At 43.8% G+C, this 19,722-nt stretch overlaps 1 protein-coding gene and 1 long non-coding RNA gene across 3 annotated transcripts in view; one reads left to right on the top strand and one right to left on the bottom strand.

Moving 5' to 3' along the window:
* Positions 1–285: 285 nt before the first annotated feature.
* Positions 286–3,197, bottom strand: LOC119718013 (uncharacterized). Its single transcript, XR_011808539.1, has 2 exons — positions 3,060–3,197; positions 286–2,556 (listed from the first exon to the last, which is right to left on the bottom strand). It is a non-coding gene; the product is annotated as an uncharacterized lncRNA (long non-coding RNA).
* ELK3 (ETS transcription factor ELK3) overlaps positions 3,175–19,722 on the top strand; it is a 34,711-nt gene continuing 18,163 nt past the window's right edge. The window contains exons 1-2 of one of the 2 annotated variants that reach the window (XM_027452343.3): positions 3,175–3,576; positions 19,513–19,721. In XM_027452343.3, coding sequence (XP_027308144.3) covers positions 19,515–19,721 — 207 coding nt within the window. In that variant the 5' untranslated portion in view covers positions 3,175–3,576; positions 19,513–19,514. The remainder of the gene's footprint in view (positions 3,577–19,512; position 19,722) is intronic. The other variant, XM_072036354.1, reaches the window with a different exon arrangement.

Below are 19,722 nucleotides of genomic sequence, written 5' to 3'. Positions count from 1 at the left end.
ATTGAAATAGCAATGTTGTGGAGGGCAACCCAAAATCCTGCATGAATTAGGCTGTTGTTCCAACTCAGGTGATCAGGTTCTATATAACCACCTTCCAAAATCCCCCGGAAATCCTCCTGCAACCTGGCAGGTGGTTATTCAAGCCAGAACTACTAGAAAATAAAAGCAAAGAATGGTTACTTCTGATTTTGCCAAACAACTTCTGGTGGTAGATGTCAAAAAGACCAATACAAATGTGAAACCTCTTCACTACAGAGCTTGTAATCTGGAAAGAAATACAAAATGTTCAGAGAGGGCAATATAACACATACTTTTATTAAATATACTTGCAATTAAATTAGTAAATGAAATGACAATTATTTCCAACAGCTTTCAACTTTGTTCTCAATAATTGTACATGATTATAAACATCTATGTACATTTAAGGAAAAATGTGTACTGCAAAGTGGCATTACAATTATTTAATTTAATACTATAATTACAGTCGGACTAAAGACTCTGAGTGAAATTACAGTAAAACATAGACCAACAGACATGACCCTCAGCCTGATGAATGTAGACAGAGCTCTGGAGAGCAGCAAATCTGCTTTTTTTTTGGTTTTTTTTTTTTTTTTTTTGATGTTGTTGTTGTTTCTTTGCTTTAGATAGGTTAATTATAGAAGCACATGAGATTTATGAACATTTTAAAAATACAGTAGAAACAATCTGAAAGGACAGACAAAGCCTGGTTTCTTAATTGACGTAATCTAATGAAAATGAGGCAGAATTATAGTCACTATACTTAGGAATGCTTTGGGGCGATTTTTTTCAACAGAAAGCCAGGTTTATAAATACGGGCTCTTTTACAAACTCTACAATCCCTAGATAAACAGGCCACAGAGACATCTTGGGTGCATATGTTTGTGCAGAGTTCGCCTGAACCCATCAGATTAGGGCTTTCAGTGGCGGTAATGTGCCTTTCTGGTGGAAGGGGAGCTGTCTCCTGTTACTCCCAGTTCTCTCCAAGTGCGACAGCTGTTGTCTGGACCAACTCTGAGCAATGAACAACAGCTTCCAAAGCTAAACCCCCAAATCTCAACAGCTTAAGGACAGGACTCGGGCTTTATAATTAGCAGTTGTGATGGCAGTATGCACTGATGAATAGGCATGAACAGAGACATGGAAGTTGACTAGTGACCCTGCTAAAAACATAACCAGCATTTTTATGACTACATTAACAAACAGGTTTTCTGAGTGGAATTGCTTTTGCAGAGGAAAAGGGCTTCTACACAAAACAAACCTGCAATTTGCCTCGTTCACCACCTTGTATTTTCGTATCAGCTAGTCCTTAAAGACTAAACTTAAGTCTAAACTAATACTAGACTTAGTTAAGTCTAAACTAATTTAGCTAGGTAGATATCATGGATGAGAGAATTTTAATGACAACTCTGTAAAGCACAGTGTTTTTATCAAGCACAAAAAAGTCTCAAAAAATATTTTCTAGATGATATCCATGTTACTAGAATCACTAGCCCTGGCCAAAAGCTCACAGTTTCTTCCACTTCCAACAGAATTTTCTGAATTTGTGTTTCCAACATATCTTGATGGCTTTTTTCAATTGAACAAATTTCTCACTTTCTTCTCCACCATTCACAGGGTGATATGAAGAGCCCTCCCCCGGTGCCTGCCCAGTCTCCAGCATGGCAGCTTTGTTTAGTTTTCTACTTCACTACCTTGACAAAGAAGAACTAGTGCTGTAAAAAGTATTCTAGTACTCATGATAAATAAACATGCTCATTTTTTAACCTTTTTTTAAGGACATAGCATGTTGTGTGAAAGAAAAGGAGTCTTGGTTTGGAAAAGTAATATTGGCTTTGAGGGTTTGTTTTCTCAGATCTCCACACCACTAGTACTGGCCAAGGCAACTTTGGAATGTCTCTGCTTCTTCTCATCTTCACACAATTAATGGAAGATAAATGGAGAAGATGAAGGTAGGTACCCCCAGCTGTTGGTCCAACATTGCATTATTGGGACTGTAAAAGCCCCTCTGGCTGCCCTGCTTTTAAAAATCAGGTCTTCAGTTGGACTTCCTAAGTGAAGCTTGATTCCTGCACCCTAGTGATTTAAACACTCAATGCTAGGACTTTGTCCTCTCCACGTTTTAATCTAGGAAATGTGCTGTCTGGAGTTAAACGTTTTCATGCTTCTTCATTTGGGAAACACCAAGCGAGCAGACCTCACGTCTGTAGTCTGATTCAGAATGACTTCTTGAAAGGGAATTGAAGAAAATGACAAAGTTATGCAATTTGTTGTGCCAGTACCGCGTTACGAGGAAGAGAAGGGGGAAACCCAGCCAGCCTCCAGACTCCCACCAGGCTGCTCCCCGCCAGCTGCTCGGGTGCTATTTACTCATGCTTGGTGGCCAACTGAGCTTTTTATTCTCACGGGAGCATGGTTGTGTTCCCCGTGACACTGCAAGGAACAAGGCGTCAGGGAGGTAAAGCACGATCACGGCTTCTGTGTCACTGCAGGTTGAGAACATTTGGAGCTGCGTTGTTTGAACAGTAACTCTTGGGACTGTTAAAATAAATGGTAAAATGAGTAAATCTGTGAAAAGAAACAGCAGTGCAGTATTGATTGTAAAGTATTATGTATTTAACATCGCTGATGCACTTTATGCTGGGCAGAGGGAAGATGTGTCCCACGCTCTGGGAGTTTCCAAATAAAATCGGGAGTAGCGAGGATGTAGTGAAGACACAAGGACGTAACACCAAGCCTGGGAAGTGCTTTTAACAAATCCTTTCCCAAATCCCCTTTCAGCAAGCCCTGCTCGCAGCTGAGGAGCGCGGCTCGGAGCCCAGCACGCCCCCTCCCAGCACACTGCCTCAGAGCCGCGCTCCGCTCCCTCTGGGGCTCGGCACCTCGAGCACCCCTCGGCTGGGCTCGGCTCGGCTCCCCCCTTCCCTCTCCTCACGGCCCCAGCGCTCCCCTCAGCGCCCCGGGGTCCCCGTGAGGAGCCGCCGGGTCCCCCCCCCGGGGGCCGCCCCCCTCTGAGGGCCGAGGCGGCCCCGGCGCCTCACCTGCGGGGCCGTGTGGCCGAGCCGCGGTGTCGGCGGCGGGGGCGGGAGGCTCCTCCCCGGGGGTGTAGCGCAGGAAGAGGGGGAGGCCGGGGAGCCGGCGGGGCTGCCGCGGAGGGCTGGGAGCCGCCGTGAGGGCAGCGCCATGCGAGCGGCCGGCGCTCCGGCCATGCTGCGCGGCGGCGGGCGGAGAGAGGGGCGAGGGGAGGAAAGGGCTGTTTACACAGACTGCAAACCGCCTGGGGAATAATGCAGGAAAGGAAGTGAGCCGGCTCGCTGTCTGACTGCCCTGACTTCCTGCTCGCTCTCTCTCGCACAGACACACACACACACACACCGACAAAAAAAAAAAAAAAAAAGAGAAAAAAAGAGAGAGAGAGGAGAGAGGAGGGGGGGATCGGGATCTCGTTACAAGAGCAACAGAGCGCTCGCGGAGGACTGTCAGCATGGGCAGCCGGGGGGTTTTACCCAGCTCCCTCTAAAGCACCGGGAGGCACCGGGAAAGCCCCGCAGGCTCTGGGTAGGTACGGGTGCTGCCGCGCCGGGACAACCCCACAAAAGTTTCGGGGGGCTGCGGGGAGGGCGCAAACCCCCTTCTTCCTTCCTCCCCCCCCCCCCTACGGAAAGGGGACCCCCGCGGGTCGGGGTGCGGGGCGCTGCGAGGGGACGGGGGGGGGCACGGACAGCGCCGCCCCGGGGGGCTGCGGGGGAACCGGGGGCGGAGGAGAGGGGATGGGGTCCCCACAGACCCCCTGCAAAGCCCCCCAGCCGCGTCCTGCCCCGGTGTCCCCCCCCCTCGGGCAGCATCACCATAAGGGAGCCGGGGGGGTGGCACCGCCGAGGGGGCGCCGGAGGGGACCCCGGAGCCGGCGGTGGGGGTGAAGGGGGGAGGCTGCCGCAGAAACTGCAAAAGGGGCTTTAAAAAAAAAAAAAAAAAAAGTGTCGGGAGAGTTTCTGGCTTGTCTGGAAACAGCAAGACTAATTGCCATGCGCTTCCGGTTTGAAACTGGCAGCAGACAACATCTTGAAAATGAGTCACTGCAGCTCACAAAGAAACTCTGTGGTTTTCTCCCTCTCAGGTTTATATATTTGCTCTTTTTACAGTTTCCTTTGTAGTCCTCTGCGTTCTGCCCGGCCCTCCCCCTCCCCACTTTGCTGAGCCACCCCCTGCCCCAAGACCCCTTGGCCGCCGCTGATAGTTTCCACGACCAGCCGAAAAAAAAAAAAAAAAAACAACCCTGAAAATGTTTGTAAGGAAAAAGAGAGAGAGAGAGAGAGAGAGAGAGAAAGGGAGAGAAAGTGGAGAGTTGTTTTTGGATCTGGCTTTGCTGAAGGTTAGAGGGACTCTGATGCTGCAGGGGGAAAAAGTTCCCTGAATTTTCCACTGGCTGCAGGAAGAGAGCCCATTTAGTCATGGCTAAGTAATGTCTGCACACACACCAACTAATCTCATTAGGAGTTTCCGTTCCCTAACACAGGAGGGTTTTGTGAAGCCCTGTCAGCCTTCCTAGCATTGCAGTTGAAAGGGAGACAAGTTACATCTTTATTTACTTAGGGGTGTAGTGCTGGGACAAGTTTGTACAATGCAGCATCTTTTTGGTCGGGAGGACGACAGGAGTTGGTGGCTGCATTTGATTTCAAGCAGAAAGCTGTGGTTCGTCTCGTATTTTGCTCGCGCAGGCTCCTTGATTATTTCAGATTGAATGCAGTTTATTAAATATTTGCATAAGGTGAAGTGCAGAAGTGGGGAATGCGGAAGGCTGTGTTAAGATAAACATAAGCTCTGCATCCATGACGATTGAATGTGATTGAATGATAAAAAGACACTTGTGACACGGTGCTGGGGCGATGAGCGTGTTTCAACTGTATATTCTCTCGTGTAGCCTTGCTGTATTGGCACTTTCTTACGTGTTTAGTTTTCAAGTGATATTTATTTTGTATACCTCACTTTTAACTTAGTGGTTTTTGTAATTATTTTGATTATTTTGTGGTGATTGGCTTTCACAGCAGTCATGAAAAAAGTCCACGGTCAGAATTAGAAAGATTTTTGCCGTGACCCAGTGATCTATAATTTCAATTAGAAGTTAACTTTTTTTTTTTTTTTTTTTGGAGGGGGTGTCTGGAGAAAACAAAGAAAATGGAGTCTTGCTTGCAAGTGTTCTTTTCCTTAAAGAACCTTAAAGAAACGTCCAAAATGTGAATGAAATTGCAAGTTAGAGGAAATAGCACTTAGCTACTTAACTTGAATTATTGTGTGATATCATTAAACTAGTAAATAGTGTGCAACAAAAGAGTAACTGGATGGAGGACTAATTGCAATACACCATGTGTTTACCTTTGAGGATCTTCAGTGTTTCCTGTACTTTCTATGTCCAGGCTGCACAGAAAAATTCCTCATTAATGTCACTTTATGGAGGAGTTTTATTAGGGGATTACTGACACGGTCTCCAGACACAGATGCCCCTTGATTTCATGGTTGGGCAGAGAAAAAAAAATCAAAAATAATATATAAACCAGAAAATGCCTGACCTCTGTTCCAATTGAATGCAGTCATCAGGTAGCGAGAGTTATTTTCTGGCTTTGGAGTTTTATTTCTTTTGTAAAATCCTAGATCTTTAGGGAGAGGTACATCACTATGTATAACATTAAAAAATCTGTTGAATATGTTAGGGAACAGTTGGCTTGATGTACAACACCCAGACTCTTATCGAGGCTTTTTGAGGCTTTCCCTTGCTCTTATTATCTCTGCTTGAGATATGCACCTTTAATTGCCCACTTACTGCGTTAAACATTGCTGGAATTTCAGTGTGCCATCTGCTGAATCAGCGTAGGTGAAGCACGCACGTTGGTACGTACAGATATGCAGTGCAGATATCCCATACACATCTAACTTTCATATAGTGCATTTGCTCAGCGTAATTAAAAACATCTTGATGTCCGCACGGAAAAATAGATGTAGTAGTAATGTACCAGTTGTGTGTTCTGTATATTTGAAACAGTGAATGAGAAGCAGTCCATAGATTGTATTAAAGGTACAGCAGTTCGGTTTGGAAGAGAGAAAAACCCAAATACCCAACAGTGCACGATGGTTTTCCACTTATGTAATAAAGAGGTCTTAGAGGTGTTTCACTATGATTTTATTCTTTCCCTCTTTCAATTTGTGAAATACAGAGTGTGTGAGAAGCAAATATGCTGTTGGCTAAGGGATGAGATGTTATCATAACTGCTTGTATCTCAGTTTGCTGATCACCTCCATGAGTTGTTCCTAAAAAGAAAAAATACAGGCTTTTATCCTTCTCGGTATTGCCAACTCCTCCTCTATGCAACAGCTGAAACCAGCAGCACAAGCTCAGGGGAGAAGCTCAGCTACAGCCTTCCTTGTAACTGTGTTTACAAAACACAACACGCATGGATGCTTTCATGTGTAGAAACAAAAATCTATTTTGTTTTACCCATTAGCAAACAAAAATCTATTTTGTTTTACCCATTAGCACTTCTCACTGCTTACTGATGCACGGTGCTTCTTTGCTCCTATTACTTAATATTTCATTAAACTTAAATCACGAAAATAATTCAAGCGTCTCGCTCCAAAGACTGAAGTATTCCCCTTTGCTCCGTGCGAGGTCTGATGATGTACACGTTGCTGTCTTGTTGTATTGCTGTTCTTGGGCTGGAGGCCAACTTCAGGGTGTGCTGTGATCGTGGTATTCGTATCGGGACGGTGTTGCTGGTCAAGTGATAGCATAGCTGGAATCTGCCTTCTCCTAACGTCCTGTTCTGGAGGACTTGGATGAAAGTCTTTTGGCAGGTTCATCGTGGTGCAGGGAGCTTGCTTTACATGTGGGAGACAGGTATATGCACTACTTAGGGACTCCTGGGTCCGTCAGCTGTACAGAAAATGCAAATCTTAGCTGTGGGAATGCAATTACATGGCACTGTGTGGCTTCAGAAAATCAAAGAAAAGAAGTAAAGCTGGAATCAAAAGATTTGGTCATTGAAGGTAGGGGAGAGTGGAAGACCCAGCATGCAGTTACGTGTGATGCATGTATGTATAAACCCTTATTTGAGCTGGTGTACCTTGGTGGCATCCTGTACATCTTGTATGGTCAGGTATTTACAGTTCTCTGTTCGGTGAGCGGCTGTGTGTCACAGTGCTGAATAACCCCAGACAGAAGAGGACTGGTGAGTGGAGCAGTGCCACAGAGGTGCAGCAGGTTGCACCCCTGCATGCAGCACACAATTTATCATCCTTCTGGTGGTGTCAGTGGCCCCAGTCTGCAGCATGGCTGAAGGCTGGTTTTCTTTTTTTTCTTTGACACCTATAACAGGGCATGGCTAGCCCAAGCTGGTTTCAGAGTGCCGCTGGTTGTGAGCTGCGGTGCATGGTTGGTAACTACACCCAGTGGCTCCTGCGGCAGGCTGTGGCTTTGGGGCGTTTGGAAACCACCTCGTGCTGCCCACGCGGGGAGCCAGTCGCCGTGGCCTTCCCCTCCCTGTTCCCCACAGCAGGGAATCTTGCAGCCCTGAATCCGTAGGCAGGTGTTTCCTTGGTGTGTGGCTTGCTGAAAGGGTCATCTAATGTTCTGGAGGCAGTCGGGAGCTCTTGAAAGACCGAACGTATCTGTTCTCATGTTGGAGTGTGATCGAGTCATTGAAGAGTGGAGTGATGAAAGAATTAGTCATGTTTTTTTGGGAGAATGTCAAGGTGTAGGAGCAGGAAGTCCAGCTCACTGCTCTGCAAAACACAAGGCCACGTGTCTGGAAACAAAGCAGCTGAAGCACCAAGCACACCTTACCCGTGCACTTCACGAGCAGAAAGCACACCTTTGTCCGTAAAACGTTCTTAAAACCCCAGCCAGTTTGTGCACCAGGAATCGTGTCAGAATTCAGCTTCTTAAGGGTTTGCTTTTAAGAGTGGATTTTAACTCAAGCTCTTTGAAGGAGACTTGCTGCTTTTCTGAAAGCAAAAACTAAACAAAACACCTGCTGTTAGCATTGATACAAACATAACACATGCCAGGTAGTTCAACTCCGACTAATAACTGCGCAGACATTCTGCGTGTTTAATTTTACACGGGTGCTGTGGTGCCTTGGGGGGTACCAAAAAGTACTCTAGAATTCTCGATCTGTCTATCCAGTGTCATTCATGGTCAGGATCTCACAGTGTGATGAATAACTGACTATTTAGGAAAATATTTTAAGTCATGTTATAGTTGAGAACACCAGAGGCCAAATTTCACCATGCCATTAGCAGACAGAGCTCAGCTGAAAGTTACCCTTTCTATCACTCCTGTGGCATCACAGTTACCAGTACGGTGTCTGCCCTTTCCCTTCTTGCCCTGGTAGTGCTGCCGTGGCTATCTCCAGCAGTGGTTTTGGGATCCGTAATTACTTGGAGCGGTTGCACGGAGCCGGTGTGTCAGTGTGGCAGTCACAGTGCGGTGCTGCCCGGCCCGTGGGAGGGATCCCCTGGGCCCTGCCCGCGTGGGCCACGCAGTGAAAACTGCTCACCTGGGTGGTGACACGCAGGAGCTTCTCAGATAAATAGCTGTTAGCTACATAAAGCTTCCTGAAGACTATACCACATGCTCTTTCCTCAGCGGAGGAGTTAGGTATAGCTCAGGCCCTTCAGGAGAAGGGTTTCTGTAGGATGTCACAAACTGGGTCTCTGCTGGCCAGTTGGCTATTTTATGTATTTGAAGATTCAGGATACAGCTTGGATGGTCTTTGCAGATACCCATTACTACATGCTGATGGGTTTGGGCCACCATGCAAACAACACGCTCTTAGTTTCTCCAACTTTATGCGATTTTTTCTAGATCTTGTGGATCCTAAGTGGAAGATCACGCGAGGTAGTAGGAGAGGAAAAGCCACATCTTACACATTGTCTCATTGCTTTAGCTGACATTAAATTATGTAATGAATCAATTGGTTGTAATTTCTCTGATGCTTACCAATCACACAAAATTGGTAAAAGCTCTTTGAGCACTAACCTAAGTATAAAATTCTGGTAGTGTAATTTTACTAGGTAGGTCTTTTTTTTTTTTTTTTTTTTTTTTTCTGAAAATGCTAGTGAACCAGCAAAGAAGACGTTTATGTAAAATAACATTTCATACAGTTGTACAAATCAGAATAGACTTGGCTTATATAATTCATCTAAAGAAACTAAATGCCTTTAATTGATTGACCTCCTATAAGTTTCCCGTCCTTGTTTTGCAAAACAGCTGGCAGTTTGTCTGGAAAGCAGGTTTCTATTACACATCCATTTGTCTCTGTTGTGGTGACAGCACCTCTTCACTGCAGCTCTGCATCTCACTACTGCTTTTTCTTTTTTTGATATGTAGAAAATTGATCAGATATATTTGAGTGTAAGCTTTTGGTGAAGGATGCTAATGAGTGTTATTGTTTTAAATGTTTATCTTGTGGTAACGTTGAGTGGCCTCTGTTGTATCAAGTCACAGTACAACACAAACAAAAAGTTTATAGACTCAAGTGCCACTATTATCTCTTCCCAGCAATTTACAGTAATTCATGAGAAGAAACAATCTTTAAAAAGCACTTAGAAAGTAAGAGCAAATTCCTGTTGGTGCTATGTTAGCAAAATCTGGAGAAAGTTGCCTACCTTCAGAGAATTTCTTCCGTGTTATACTAACATGGCTGAGATGGGAATTGGGTTTGGAGTCCAGATAGGGGCCCCTGTGGAGCCTGGTGACTCAGAGCAGACTCAGAGCAGCCGGCATGTGTGGTTAGGCCAGCAAGCTGCTGGCGTGGAATTGGGCTGGTACAGCAAGCACGGCTGCAGCTCTCCTCCTGCTGCCGCTGCTGCAGTGCTGAAGGTCTCCGATAGAAATGCTTCCAAAACAGAGTGGTATCAAGGCTGGGCTGATTCCTGGCCTTTCCTGGGAACGGGGTGCAATAAAACTGGCTGCGCAGTCTGGTCCAAGTTGGGGAGAGGGGATGTGGTCTTTAAACTTCATTTGAATGTGGAATCTCAATGAGGAGTCAGTGTGGAGGTCCAAATGATGGCATCCTGAGCAGCAGAGACACTAACAGCCCGCCTGGTGTATTAATGTCATGTCTAAGCACAGGCAATCTAGGCAGTTCTTATGGGCTGAAGCTTGCTGTAATCATTGAAATACTCTCCCATTTCTCTCTCCTTCATAGCTTGCAGCAGCCATGGCAATTAGTTCAAATAGACAGGACATGGACAGTACAGGAGGCCAACAACCAGCTCTTCTGTTGGCTGCAATCTCACGCATTTTAAGGTACATTCTGTCGGGTATTCCACTGGCTAATTACTGATGCTAGGGGAAGAGTGTAGGTGTGACCTTCAAGTTCTTGTTGGTGTACTAGACAAGTGAGTAATGTTAGAAGCTAAAATAGACTTTCAATTGGGTTTCAGTTTAGCTTAGCTCATGGTAAACATGCAAAACAGAACTTTGATTAGCACCAAGAAGGGAGGGTAAGACCATTTTTTTGAGATTTGGACATATAAGAGGAGATTCTTAATTTATGTTTTTGCTATGAGATCAATGCACACAGAATTAATACCATTTAAAATGAAAAACAGACTTTAACTAGTGTTGTGATTGGTTGCTCATTATTTATGATTAAGCAACCTGCACCATGGCTCGTGCTCTTTGAAGTGTTACAGCGGTGCTAATTGTTTGGGAAGGAATAGTCCAGATAAGATCTTCCTATATGCACCTACGTTGCCATCTGCTGAGTTGTGTTACACCGTTTTCAGTATAATGCTGTGACTGAATCCTCTTGCAACATGAGAATATACAGGTAAGCTGTTGATGTCACCGAATAGTTCAGTGACTCATTGTGCTAATCCAGCACACTCTGACAACTCTGTGTGCATAGGAAGGCGAGCTCCAGCTGCCAGTGTGAGCCACCATCACCTTGCCGTGCTTCAGCTCTCACAGAAGTTGCCAGCTGCCTCAGTTTGCCTGAGCAGAAGTGCCAGAATTGCATTTCCTTTTGTTTTGACCGGCTTCCTCCCTGCCCACAGCGTTAAAAAGACCTGCTTGTCTATCTGAGTTTATACTCTAGGGAAAATGAACAGGGAAAGATTAGTTTAGAAATTTGAATACAAAACCTTTGAAAAGCAGCATTTGATACAGCTGATAGTATAATACACTATTTAATAACTTACAGCCGCTAGCATAAATTACAGAGCATTCAGTCTGCTGTTGCAGCACTGGAAGTGTTGGTACTTCAGCTTAAGAAAGGTGTACTGTGAAGGAAAAAGCATTTAAATTTGGGAGCAATCATCAGCATGCCAAAGAAACTTTGAGGATAGCCACTGTTGCTGAAGACTGTCATCTGGCCTCTTGTGTCTTTAGCTATTTTTTTTTGTTTCCATGCATATTTTCTCTGACTTTATCAGAGGCTGTCAGAGGGTTTACATAGGACAGTCAAATAATCGTGAACTGTGTCCTACTGATGCTGGCAAAAATGTAAGAGAAAGTCATATGGGGAAAATAAACATATAGAGCTGGCTTTGAAACCAGAAGTCCCTCAGATTGCAGCGTAGCGGACTGCCAGCATGCCACAGATGTGCACCACATGAGGAGACAGAAAGCAGCGTGAGGAGCCTGCATTCATTTTATGTCTGTCCCAAGGTGAATGGTTGGAGCCATTACGGGTTTGTGTAGTTCTGTTTACAGCTAGTGTTAGAAACAGTTGAGCAGGTTGTTTTTTAAAGCCCTTCACAGGCAGGCAGCTAGCCTAGCCATGTTTCCTCCTGCTGAGGGCTTCTACACAGTCTGATTAAAATGGTTTCTTGCATCCTTGTGCAAGGAATTTAAGAACTACATCCTTATGGAGAATCTGCAAACACCTGTGTTGTAAAGGTGGTGTCACCACACTTGTTGGCAGGCAACCAGACCTTCGTTGTAGAACTTTCTTCCTTTGGACATCTGCCTCAACCTTTCTTTGACTTCCTAAAAATTAAAAAAAAGATAATTAAAAACTGAAAACATTGTATTTCCAAAAATACCTGCTGGAACTGTTGCTGGACATGTGTACGAATGCTTTCTTTTCTGCAATGTAACAGTGCTAGCATGTAATATTTTGCTAGTTCTTGTTGCTGTCTTTCATGTTGCTGCTATCTGCAGGAGTCTGTTTATTTTTTTTAAATGTGCTGAGGCCAGAACAGTGGGTATTCTTGCTTGAGAAGGAAACCCTGCAAATTATTACACTTGACTGTAAATAATCTTTTAAATTATAATATAAAGAGAAGACTATTATGCAGGAGGCGCAGAATAGGCATACCTCATGTGATTCTGCTAAGGACACCAGCCAGGAAAACCCTCTGTGCTTTTTTGGCACATCCCTACACCGATTTGGATTTGTGTGGCAACATTACTGTACTGCTGAATTGGATCGGAACTTCTGTGCCGGGGCACTCTGCAACTTTTTCTAATGTTTCCACTGGGTGGTGCTGCAGGAATTCCTATTTTTTTTTCACTTGAATCTGCATTTCCCAGAAAGACGCCTCTGAAATATAATAGGAGGAAGTCCTGATTTAGAAAGTTTTTGCAGTTTCAACACAATAGAAGAACTTGGAGGATGCTCTGGCAGGAAACGTCCTTGTTGCTGGATGTGGAAAAATTACCAGCAGTCCGTATCATATACGCCGCCAGTCCCCCAAAGTGCTGTGGATGTGGATAGCACCATCAGTTTGATTTATTAACCTTTAACAGAGAAAGTTCTGCATCAGGTTAAACCAGGTATATTTACACACTCGGTTGTGAGCTTATTTTTTCCAGGCCAATTAAATTAGCAGCAAGATCTCCTTTGATGATGAGTAGTTGAAAACTTGCTACATAAACACATCGATATTTGTTTTTCCTCCTTTCTGGCAGAATCACTGACTTTTCACCAACCACATCCTATTTATCACCCTTGAAGCATCTCTGTTGAGAAACAAAGTGTGAGGCCTGACTCAGACTTTTGACTTGGTCTTTCAAATGTTTTTTAGCAAGCACTTGGACAGATTTGGCAGTTCTCTTTAATCTCTTGTGATATACTCGTTATGCAGGCTAAGTTTCAGTGGAAAATGTTAGGTGGGACTGATTTTTGTGGTTATTCTACAAAAATACCTTTTCTCGATCAGCTCTCTTTTGCTTCTGTTATGAAACGCAAAACAAATAAATTTCTTTTTTTTTTTTAGAAACTAAAATGCAAAAGAGTAAAATCAGCATAGAGCACTTGTAAGCTGTTAACTTTCCATGCAAACATTCGTCTCCGAACTATGTCAAAAATAAATATGGCTGAAACAGCTAGAGTCTGCCTTATTCTATATTTTTCTCAAAAAATATTATTTTGTCTTTGATCCTTGGCCTTGTGGAATTGAATTATTTTGGTCATTTCCAACAGAAGTGTTTTTTTTTTTTTTTAAACTCACATAACTGCATGTAAGTATTATTATATTTTAAATGTGAGTGTCATTTACCAACCTCTCCATTTCTAATATTGAGAAATGGTGTTTAAAAACAAAAGACAAAGCAGACACGCTCTTTCACATGTTGTTGCAGTAGTCCTCTCAAGGGTTAAAATGAACCTGAGACACTTAGAAAAATAAAACCAGAGCTGCTATTACAAACTGGGACAGATGTAGGAGGCCAGGTTTCCTGTGGCCCATTTTCCAGTTTCCTGGCTGCAACCTGCAGAAATAAAGGAAGCCGAATGTGAACGTGAATGAGAACCTAACAATGCCCCACGTCACGCTGCTCCAAAAAACGTGCTGCTCGCCAGAATTAGGATTCAAAAGCAGTAAATGGATGCACAAAAAAATAGACACGCATTTCCCAGACTAGTCGAAAAGGAAAAATAAGGCATCTGTTGCAGAGAAATGCTGCGTGCTTGCAAAAGCACACGCTTCCCTGTAGGAGCAGTGTAAATGGAGGTGTGTGCCTGCTGTGGTGGGGTGTAAGAAAAGGAGCTGGATCCTTTACAGCTGCTTTGGCTGCAGAAGGAGTCAGCCGTTTTTTCATACACTGAGTGAAATTAATTTCCCTGCCCTGACTCTGCGTCTTAATCCTTTTCACATACCTGTCTGATCACCAGCTCTGTGTGACTACTTACAGTGCGTAATGCTGGCTGACACTTTTATGTCTTCCTGATTTTATTGGTCCCAATTTTTTTCCCCCAGTCCCTGGGCTCCCCAGGCAGTCTGTTCCACTCATCTCTTCCTCCTCATCCCCACGTCCCCTGACCTGCTGTGTGGCTCAGAGCCCCAGATGTCTCTCTGCAGACCCTCTGAAGTGACAGGGGACTGGTTTTGACCCTAATGCCTGGTGGGATCTCTGGTTGTAGACTTCAGCAATATGCCTCTATTTCAGAAAGGCTGATGGAGGAGCTAACATAGAGTGTGGAGAAAGGATTCAGGAAATCTCCCTGGCATATCTGGGAGAATGAAGGATGAACATGCAGCTTTAACATAGTCATCTGGAAGCTAAAGACCTGTGAAGGCGTTCTGAATGCTATGGAACTGCTTTCCAGCTTCCTTACTTTTTTTTTTTTTTTCCTATCTTTTCCTTTGCAAGCATCCTACAAAACTTAATGCTTCAAAGAGTATCCTACGTATCTCACAGTTCATGTCATAAATCTTTCTGATACTGAGCTTTTTATTTAGCTAGCTTTGTTTCTGAGCCTCGTGTTTTGCTGCTGCCTGGATTTAAGGTGGCTTGGTTGTTTCTTTTACTTTTCCTGGTAGGTTGATGACCTATTTTTGGTAGCCTTAATGCTGCTTTACTGACATTTTGTCCTACAGAATTTTATATGCATTGTCTCGGTCAAAATGCTCATCAGCACACATACTCATGTCTTAACCATTTCTAGTGTAACTTTCACAACGTTTTCATAACATTTGCTCGTACTGGTAGAAGTCAGTCTCCAGACACCAAGTGGAGAGCCAGTCTTTGGTATTTTCCCCCCTATTTACAGGAAAATCAGACCTTGGGTGGGATGCTCACCCACGTGGATGGATGTGGCCTTCACGGAGAGCTTGCAGTGCTGACTTTGCTGCTGCTCCAAGTCCAGGCATTTCAGTTAGGCCCTTAGTTTGGTTGAAACGAACAGGGGTGATATTACCAGCACAAGCATTCACGGTTGCCTCCTTCCCACATCAGTCCTGAATGTAAAATTTGATGTGTGGAGATCACATTAGATCACACTGCCACGCAGTTGGTGGGCTTTTTACAGAGGGATGTATTTGAAGAATGCACATTGCACACAGATGGGTATTAGTGTGGTTGGCTGTCACTCTTGCCCAAGAAATAGACTTTCAGGAAACTTGGTTCTGAAACATCCTTTTGCCATGTGATGCTGCACTTCCAAGTATAATTTTTATGGTGTAATCAGCTCTGCCACTGATTTTTTTTTTTTTTTTTTGCATCAGTTCTAGTGGAACTGATCACAAAGTAAAAATACCAGACTATTTAGGTGAGGTCAACCTAGCAAACTTTATTTTGTGGCTTAGAAAATATCTGAGTGTCAAATGCATTGTATAAATATTCAAAAAATGGTAACCACATGTTCAAGTTGGAGCATGAAAAAATAAATTCTGATTCTTCCATCTATATGCATTCTGATTAGACTTTCCATAGCACAGAATATTTTTCTTCCACAGGTTGCTTGTCTCATTCTGTACCATAGATGAATGTCACTGTCTGAATAAGGGATTTTTTTAAGCTATTTTTCTTTTAATCCCCGTAATTCGGTATGTGGTTACATGTGTTATTTGCTGCACAGAATTCAAATCCTGTACAGAGCACAGAAGTAACAGAAATATTTATTATTACAATTTAATATTAATAAATAGTTGAATGAAACGTGAAATATATTCCCAGTAGGAAGTGATCACATCCTAGCACCCATTTCTGTCAAATTAAGGAGAAACATTGGATTCCTTTTGAGTCAGTAAAAGTTCAAAAGAATTAGAAAATACATAAATGAAATACAGAGTATTCTGAAGATTTCCAACTCCTCCCAGTCATAATTTTAAATTATTTTTTAGTGTAGTAATGTATTTTTGGTTAAATTACGTGGCCTGGGATACATCTGTTGGGTGATTCTTTTGCTCCACCAGTCAAGTCAGGTGCAAGTACGGTGTGAGGCCCTGCTGTCCACCCAAGAGGGTAGTTAATAATTTGTGGAATGCCAAAATGGTGTCCATAAACAAAGGCAGGTTAATACTTCAGTTGACCTGATTGGAAATAAAGTGTTTTGGACCATTTAAAAAACAATGCTATCACTGCAGGCTTGGATTTTTAGTATTCCCCTGAAAATCACATTTTAGAGAATGAAAATGAGGCACAAACATTAACACCAATTTATCAAATATATAATGCTCCGTTTGAAATGCCTGAAGCCTCCTTTTTTATCATACTTAAAGAACTTACATTGCCATATATGCTCTGCAAAGGGTTTCCATTAAAGGTGCTTCCAGCTGTGAATATTCAGCGCTCAGCACATGGCCTCAAGTTGGGTGCTCAATGGCCTCGTGTTGGGTGCTTGAGGAGACAAGGACAGGGGACATACAATTATTGATCAGCTGAAAATGGAGTTTGCTTGATCTGCCTTGTGTAGGAGCCACATGTATACGGTTGCTCCAAGCTTGTATGGCTGTAAGTGGTGGCAATGACCTTTTTTAATGTAACCCGAGGGTAGCGCTGGGTGGGTGCCCACCCCTGTCGGGTGTTCTCCTCACGCAGGCCTGCGCTGTTCCACAGCGTTACGCTACGGCTGGGCTGCCGTGAGGCCCACAGTTAGTAAAGGAAGTGGAATCCCAAACTGTTTACGTTTGGTAAGATGATAACCATGGGAAAACAGGTTCATGATGGGAAGTGTAGTGCAGCATTAGCCGTAGGTTAAGTGGGGAGTGTTCTTAGCCAGAGGTGGATGGGGATGGAGGAGCCTGCAACACAGTACACTGTGCTGTGAGCTCAGTTCCACCTAAACTCTCTGAGGGGACGTGGTTGCTCATCATCTGAAGGAAGATGTAATTTAAGGTCTGGAAGGAGAGAATTGCATCTCTAAGGTATTACACTGTTTTGGGTAATGTCATAGGGGTAGAGTTTGTATTAGTGATCGTATAACTCTCTTCCATCTGTTAATTTCAGCTGTTAATTTCCTCAGCTGACATTACATAGACAGGTTTTGTATGCATTTTTACAAAATTTTGAAGAAAGATATTTACAAGTTACTTCTAATTTTCCAGAGGGGGGAAGGAAAAAAAAAAAAAAGTTGTGTGCTTTCTTGTTCAAGAGAGCTGTGTGATGTGAGCTGAAATTATGCAGGTGCCTCTGTATAATACATAGTGTATAGAAACTGTGATTACTTCAGAGCAATACGGCTGCATATACCTACTATGTATAGTAGTGTAAGTTGCAAAACTTTAAATATTAATGAAAAGGTATGTATATGTGATGCCAATGAATAGGGATACTGTATTAGCAATGACATTGCAGATGATTAATCCACTAAGGATGTTAACACTTGCACTGATGGTGTAATTTAAAGGAATTTCTAAGACAGTAAAGCAAGTATATAGCATTCAGCTATTTTGAATTGTAGCTGTATATTTTTTTCTTGCTCTATGCTGGATATAGAGTGATAAAAAATGCAGTGGAGCAAATGCAAGACCTTTGAAAGTGCCAAAGCATCCCTATAGGCAGTTCTGTTTCAATGCATTCTGGTCCTGTGAGGATTTGCCATCTCTTGAAGGTGTTGCGTAGTTGTGTTACACAGCTGGGTGTCAAGGGTGTAGGTTTCTGTCCTCAGTTAACCGATTCTCAGTTAATTAGAGAAGCAAAGCTTTTGCAGGGATAGTAAAACCATAGTTAATTCTGCAAAACCTTGTTTGGCCTGTGTGCTTGGAAATTATGTTGACTAAAGCACTGCTCCAAACTCTGTATTTTTGTGTAAAACTGCAATATTCTCATGTATCTTTACCTGGTTTTTACATGAGTGAAGCTTACGCAATTTTTCTTCTTCAACTACTGTGTGGTGAAGGCAAGCACAGAGCAGCATCTGGTGAATTAGTGAGACAAGTGATTTCTGCTCCCTGGGGACGTGCTGAAGAGGCAAAGAGTACCTCGGCCTCCGGCTGTGCTGCTGCCTACAGGGCATAGTTAGAAGTCGTCTGCCCTCTGGTGGTCAACACACCAAAGGAAAGGTGAAGCAGGAAGCCTGACGTGTGGGAGTAATAGTATATTAGGAAACAAAATGAGCCGGGAAGTTAAAAATGAAGAGTTTGTGTAAATAAGGACAAAAATATACATTGTTACATATTCAAAGGTAAGTCAAGTAATAATTAACCTCATTCACGCCACAGTGAATTAACCCAGTAGTGCAAGCATCTTTAAATCTGCATTTGTTAGATATAACATGAAATCTCAGAGCGGTTTGGGTTGGAAAGGACCTTAAAGACCACCCAGTTCCAACCCCCTGCCATGTGCAGGGACACCTCCCACCAGACCAGGTTGCCCAAGGCCCCATCTAGCCTTGAGCACCTCCAGGGATGGGGCATCCACAGCTTCTCTGGGCAGCCTGTGCCAGGGCCTCACCACCCTCACAGTGAAGAATTTATTCCTTATATCTAATCTAAACCTACCCTCTTTTAGTTTGAAGCCTTGTCCTATCACTCCACTCCCTGACACCTCCCCAGCTCTCCTGTAGGCCCCTTTAGGCACTGGCAGGCCGCTGTCAGGTCTCCCCGGAGCCTTCTCCACAACCCCAACTCCCTCAGCCTGTCCCCCCAGGAGAGGTGCTCCAGCCCTCTGATCAGCCTCGTGGCCCTCCTCTGGACTCGCTCTAACAGCTCCTTGTCCTTGTGCTGGGGGCCCAGAGCTGAACGCAGGGCTCCGGGTGGGGTCTCACGAGAGTGGAGGTAGAGGGGGAGAATCTCTTCCCTTGCCATGCCAGAATAAAATACCAAAAGAGGCCAAGAAAAAATGATCTGATACAGTGTTAAACATGCTAAGGCTGGCAGTGTTGTTGAAAGTGTGTGTGTGAGGGAGTATCATTTTGTAGTTCTGTGGTTCAAAAGGCCAATTACAGCTCTATCTTTATTACAATAATAAATTGTCTTCAGTGGTAGCATGCTCAAGTTAAGTTGTGTACGTGCCTGTGCTGAACTAGAATATAGCCATTTGTACATTTATTCTTCTGTTGCACCATGTGAACTAAGTGGGCAGTGCTTTCCTAAATACTTGCTGTATTTTATGTGTTGCATCAGAAAATAGCAGTGGAAAAAAACGTACTGAAAAGGGAGTGCAGGACTTGCAGGTCTCATGGTTGGGCACGGTTGTGAATGATGTGGTTTTGTTTGCCAAGTTATGTAGGATGACTCTGACACAGAGCTTATTACTGAAATGAGTGTTGTTCCCACTCCCACCTCCCAGATGTTTTTCACACCATTGCTCTCCTTTGTCCCTTGTAGGTATGGAGAGTGCAATCACGCTGTGGCAGTTCCTTTTGCAGTTGCTGCTAGACCAGAAACATGAGCACCTGATTTGCTGGACGTCTAATGATGGCGAATTCAAGCTACTCAAGGCAGAAGAAGTGGCTAAGCTGTGGGGACTCAGAAAAAACAAAACTAATATGAATTATGACAAGCTGAGCCGAGCGCTCAGATACTATTATGACAAGG

The sequence above is a fragment of the Anas platyrhynchos genome, chromosome 1, assembly GCF_047663525.1.
Source record: "Anas platyrhynchos isolate ZD024472 breed Pekin duck chromosome 1, IASCAAS_PekinDuck_T2T, whole genome shotgun sequence".
NCBI classification, from domain to species: domain Eukaryota; kingdom Metazoa; phylum Chordata; class Aves; order Anseriformes; family Anatidae; genus Anas; species Anas platyrhynchos.
This window is presented reverse-complemented; position numbering and strand designations above follow the sequence as displayed.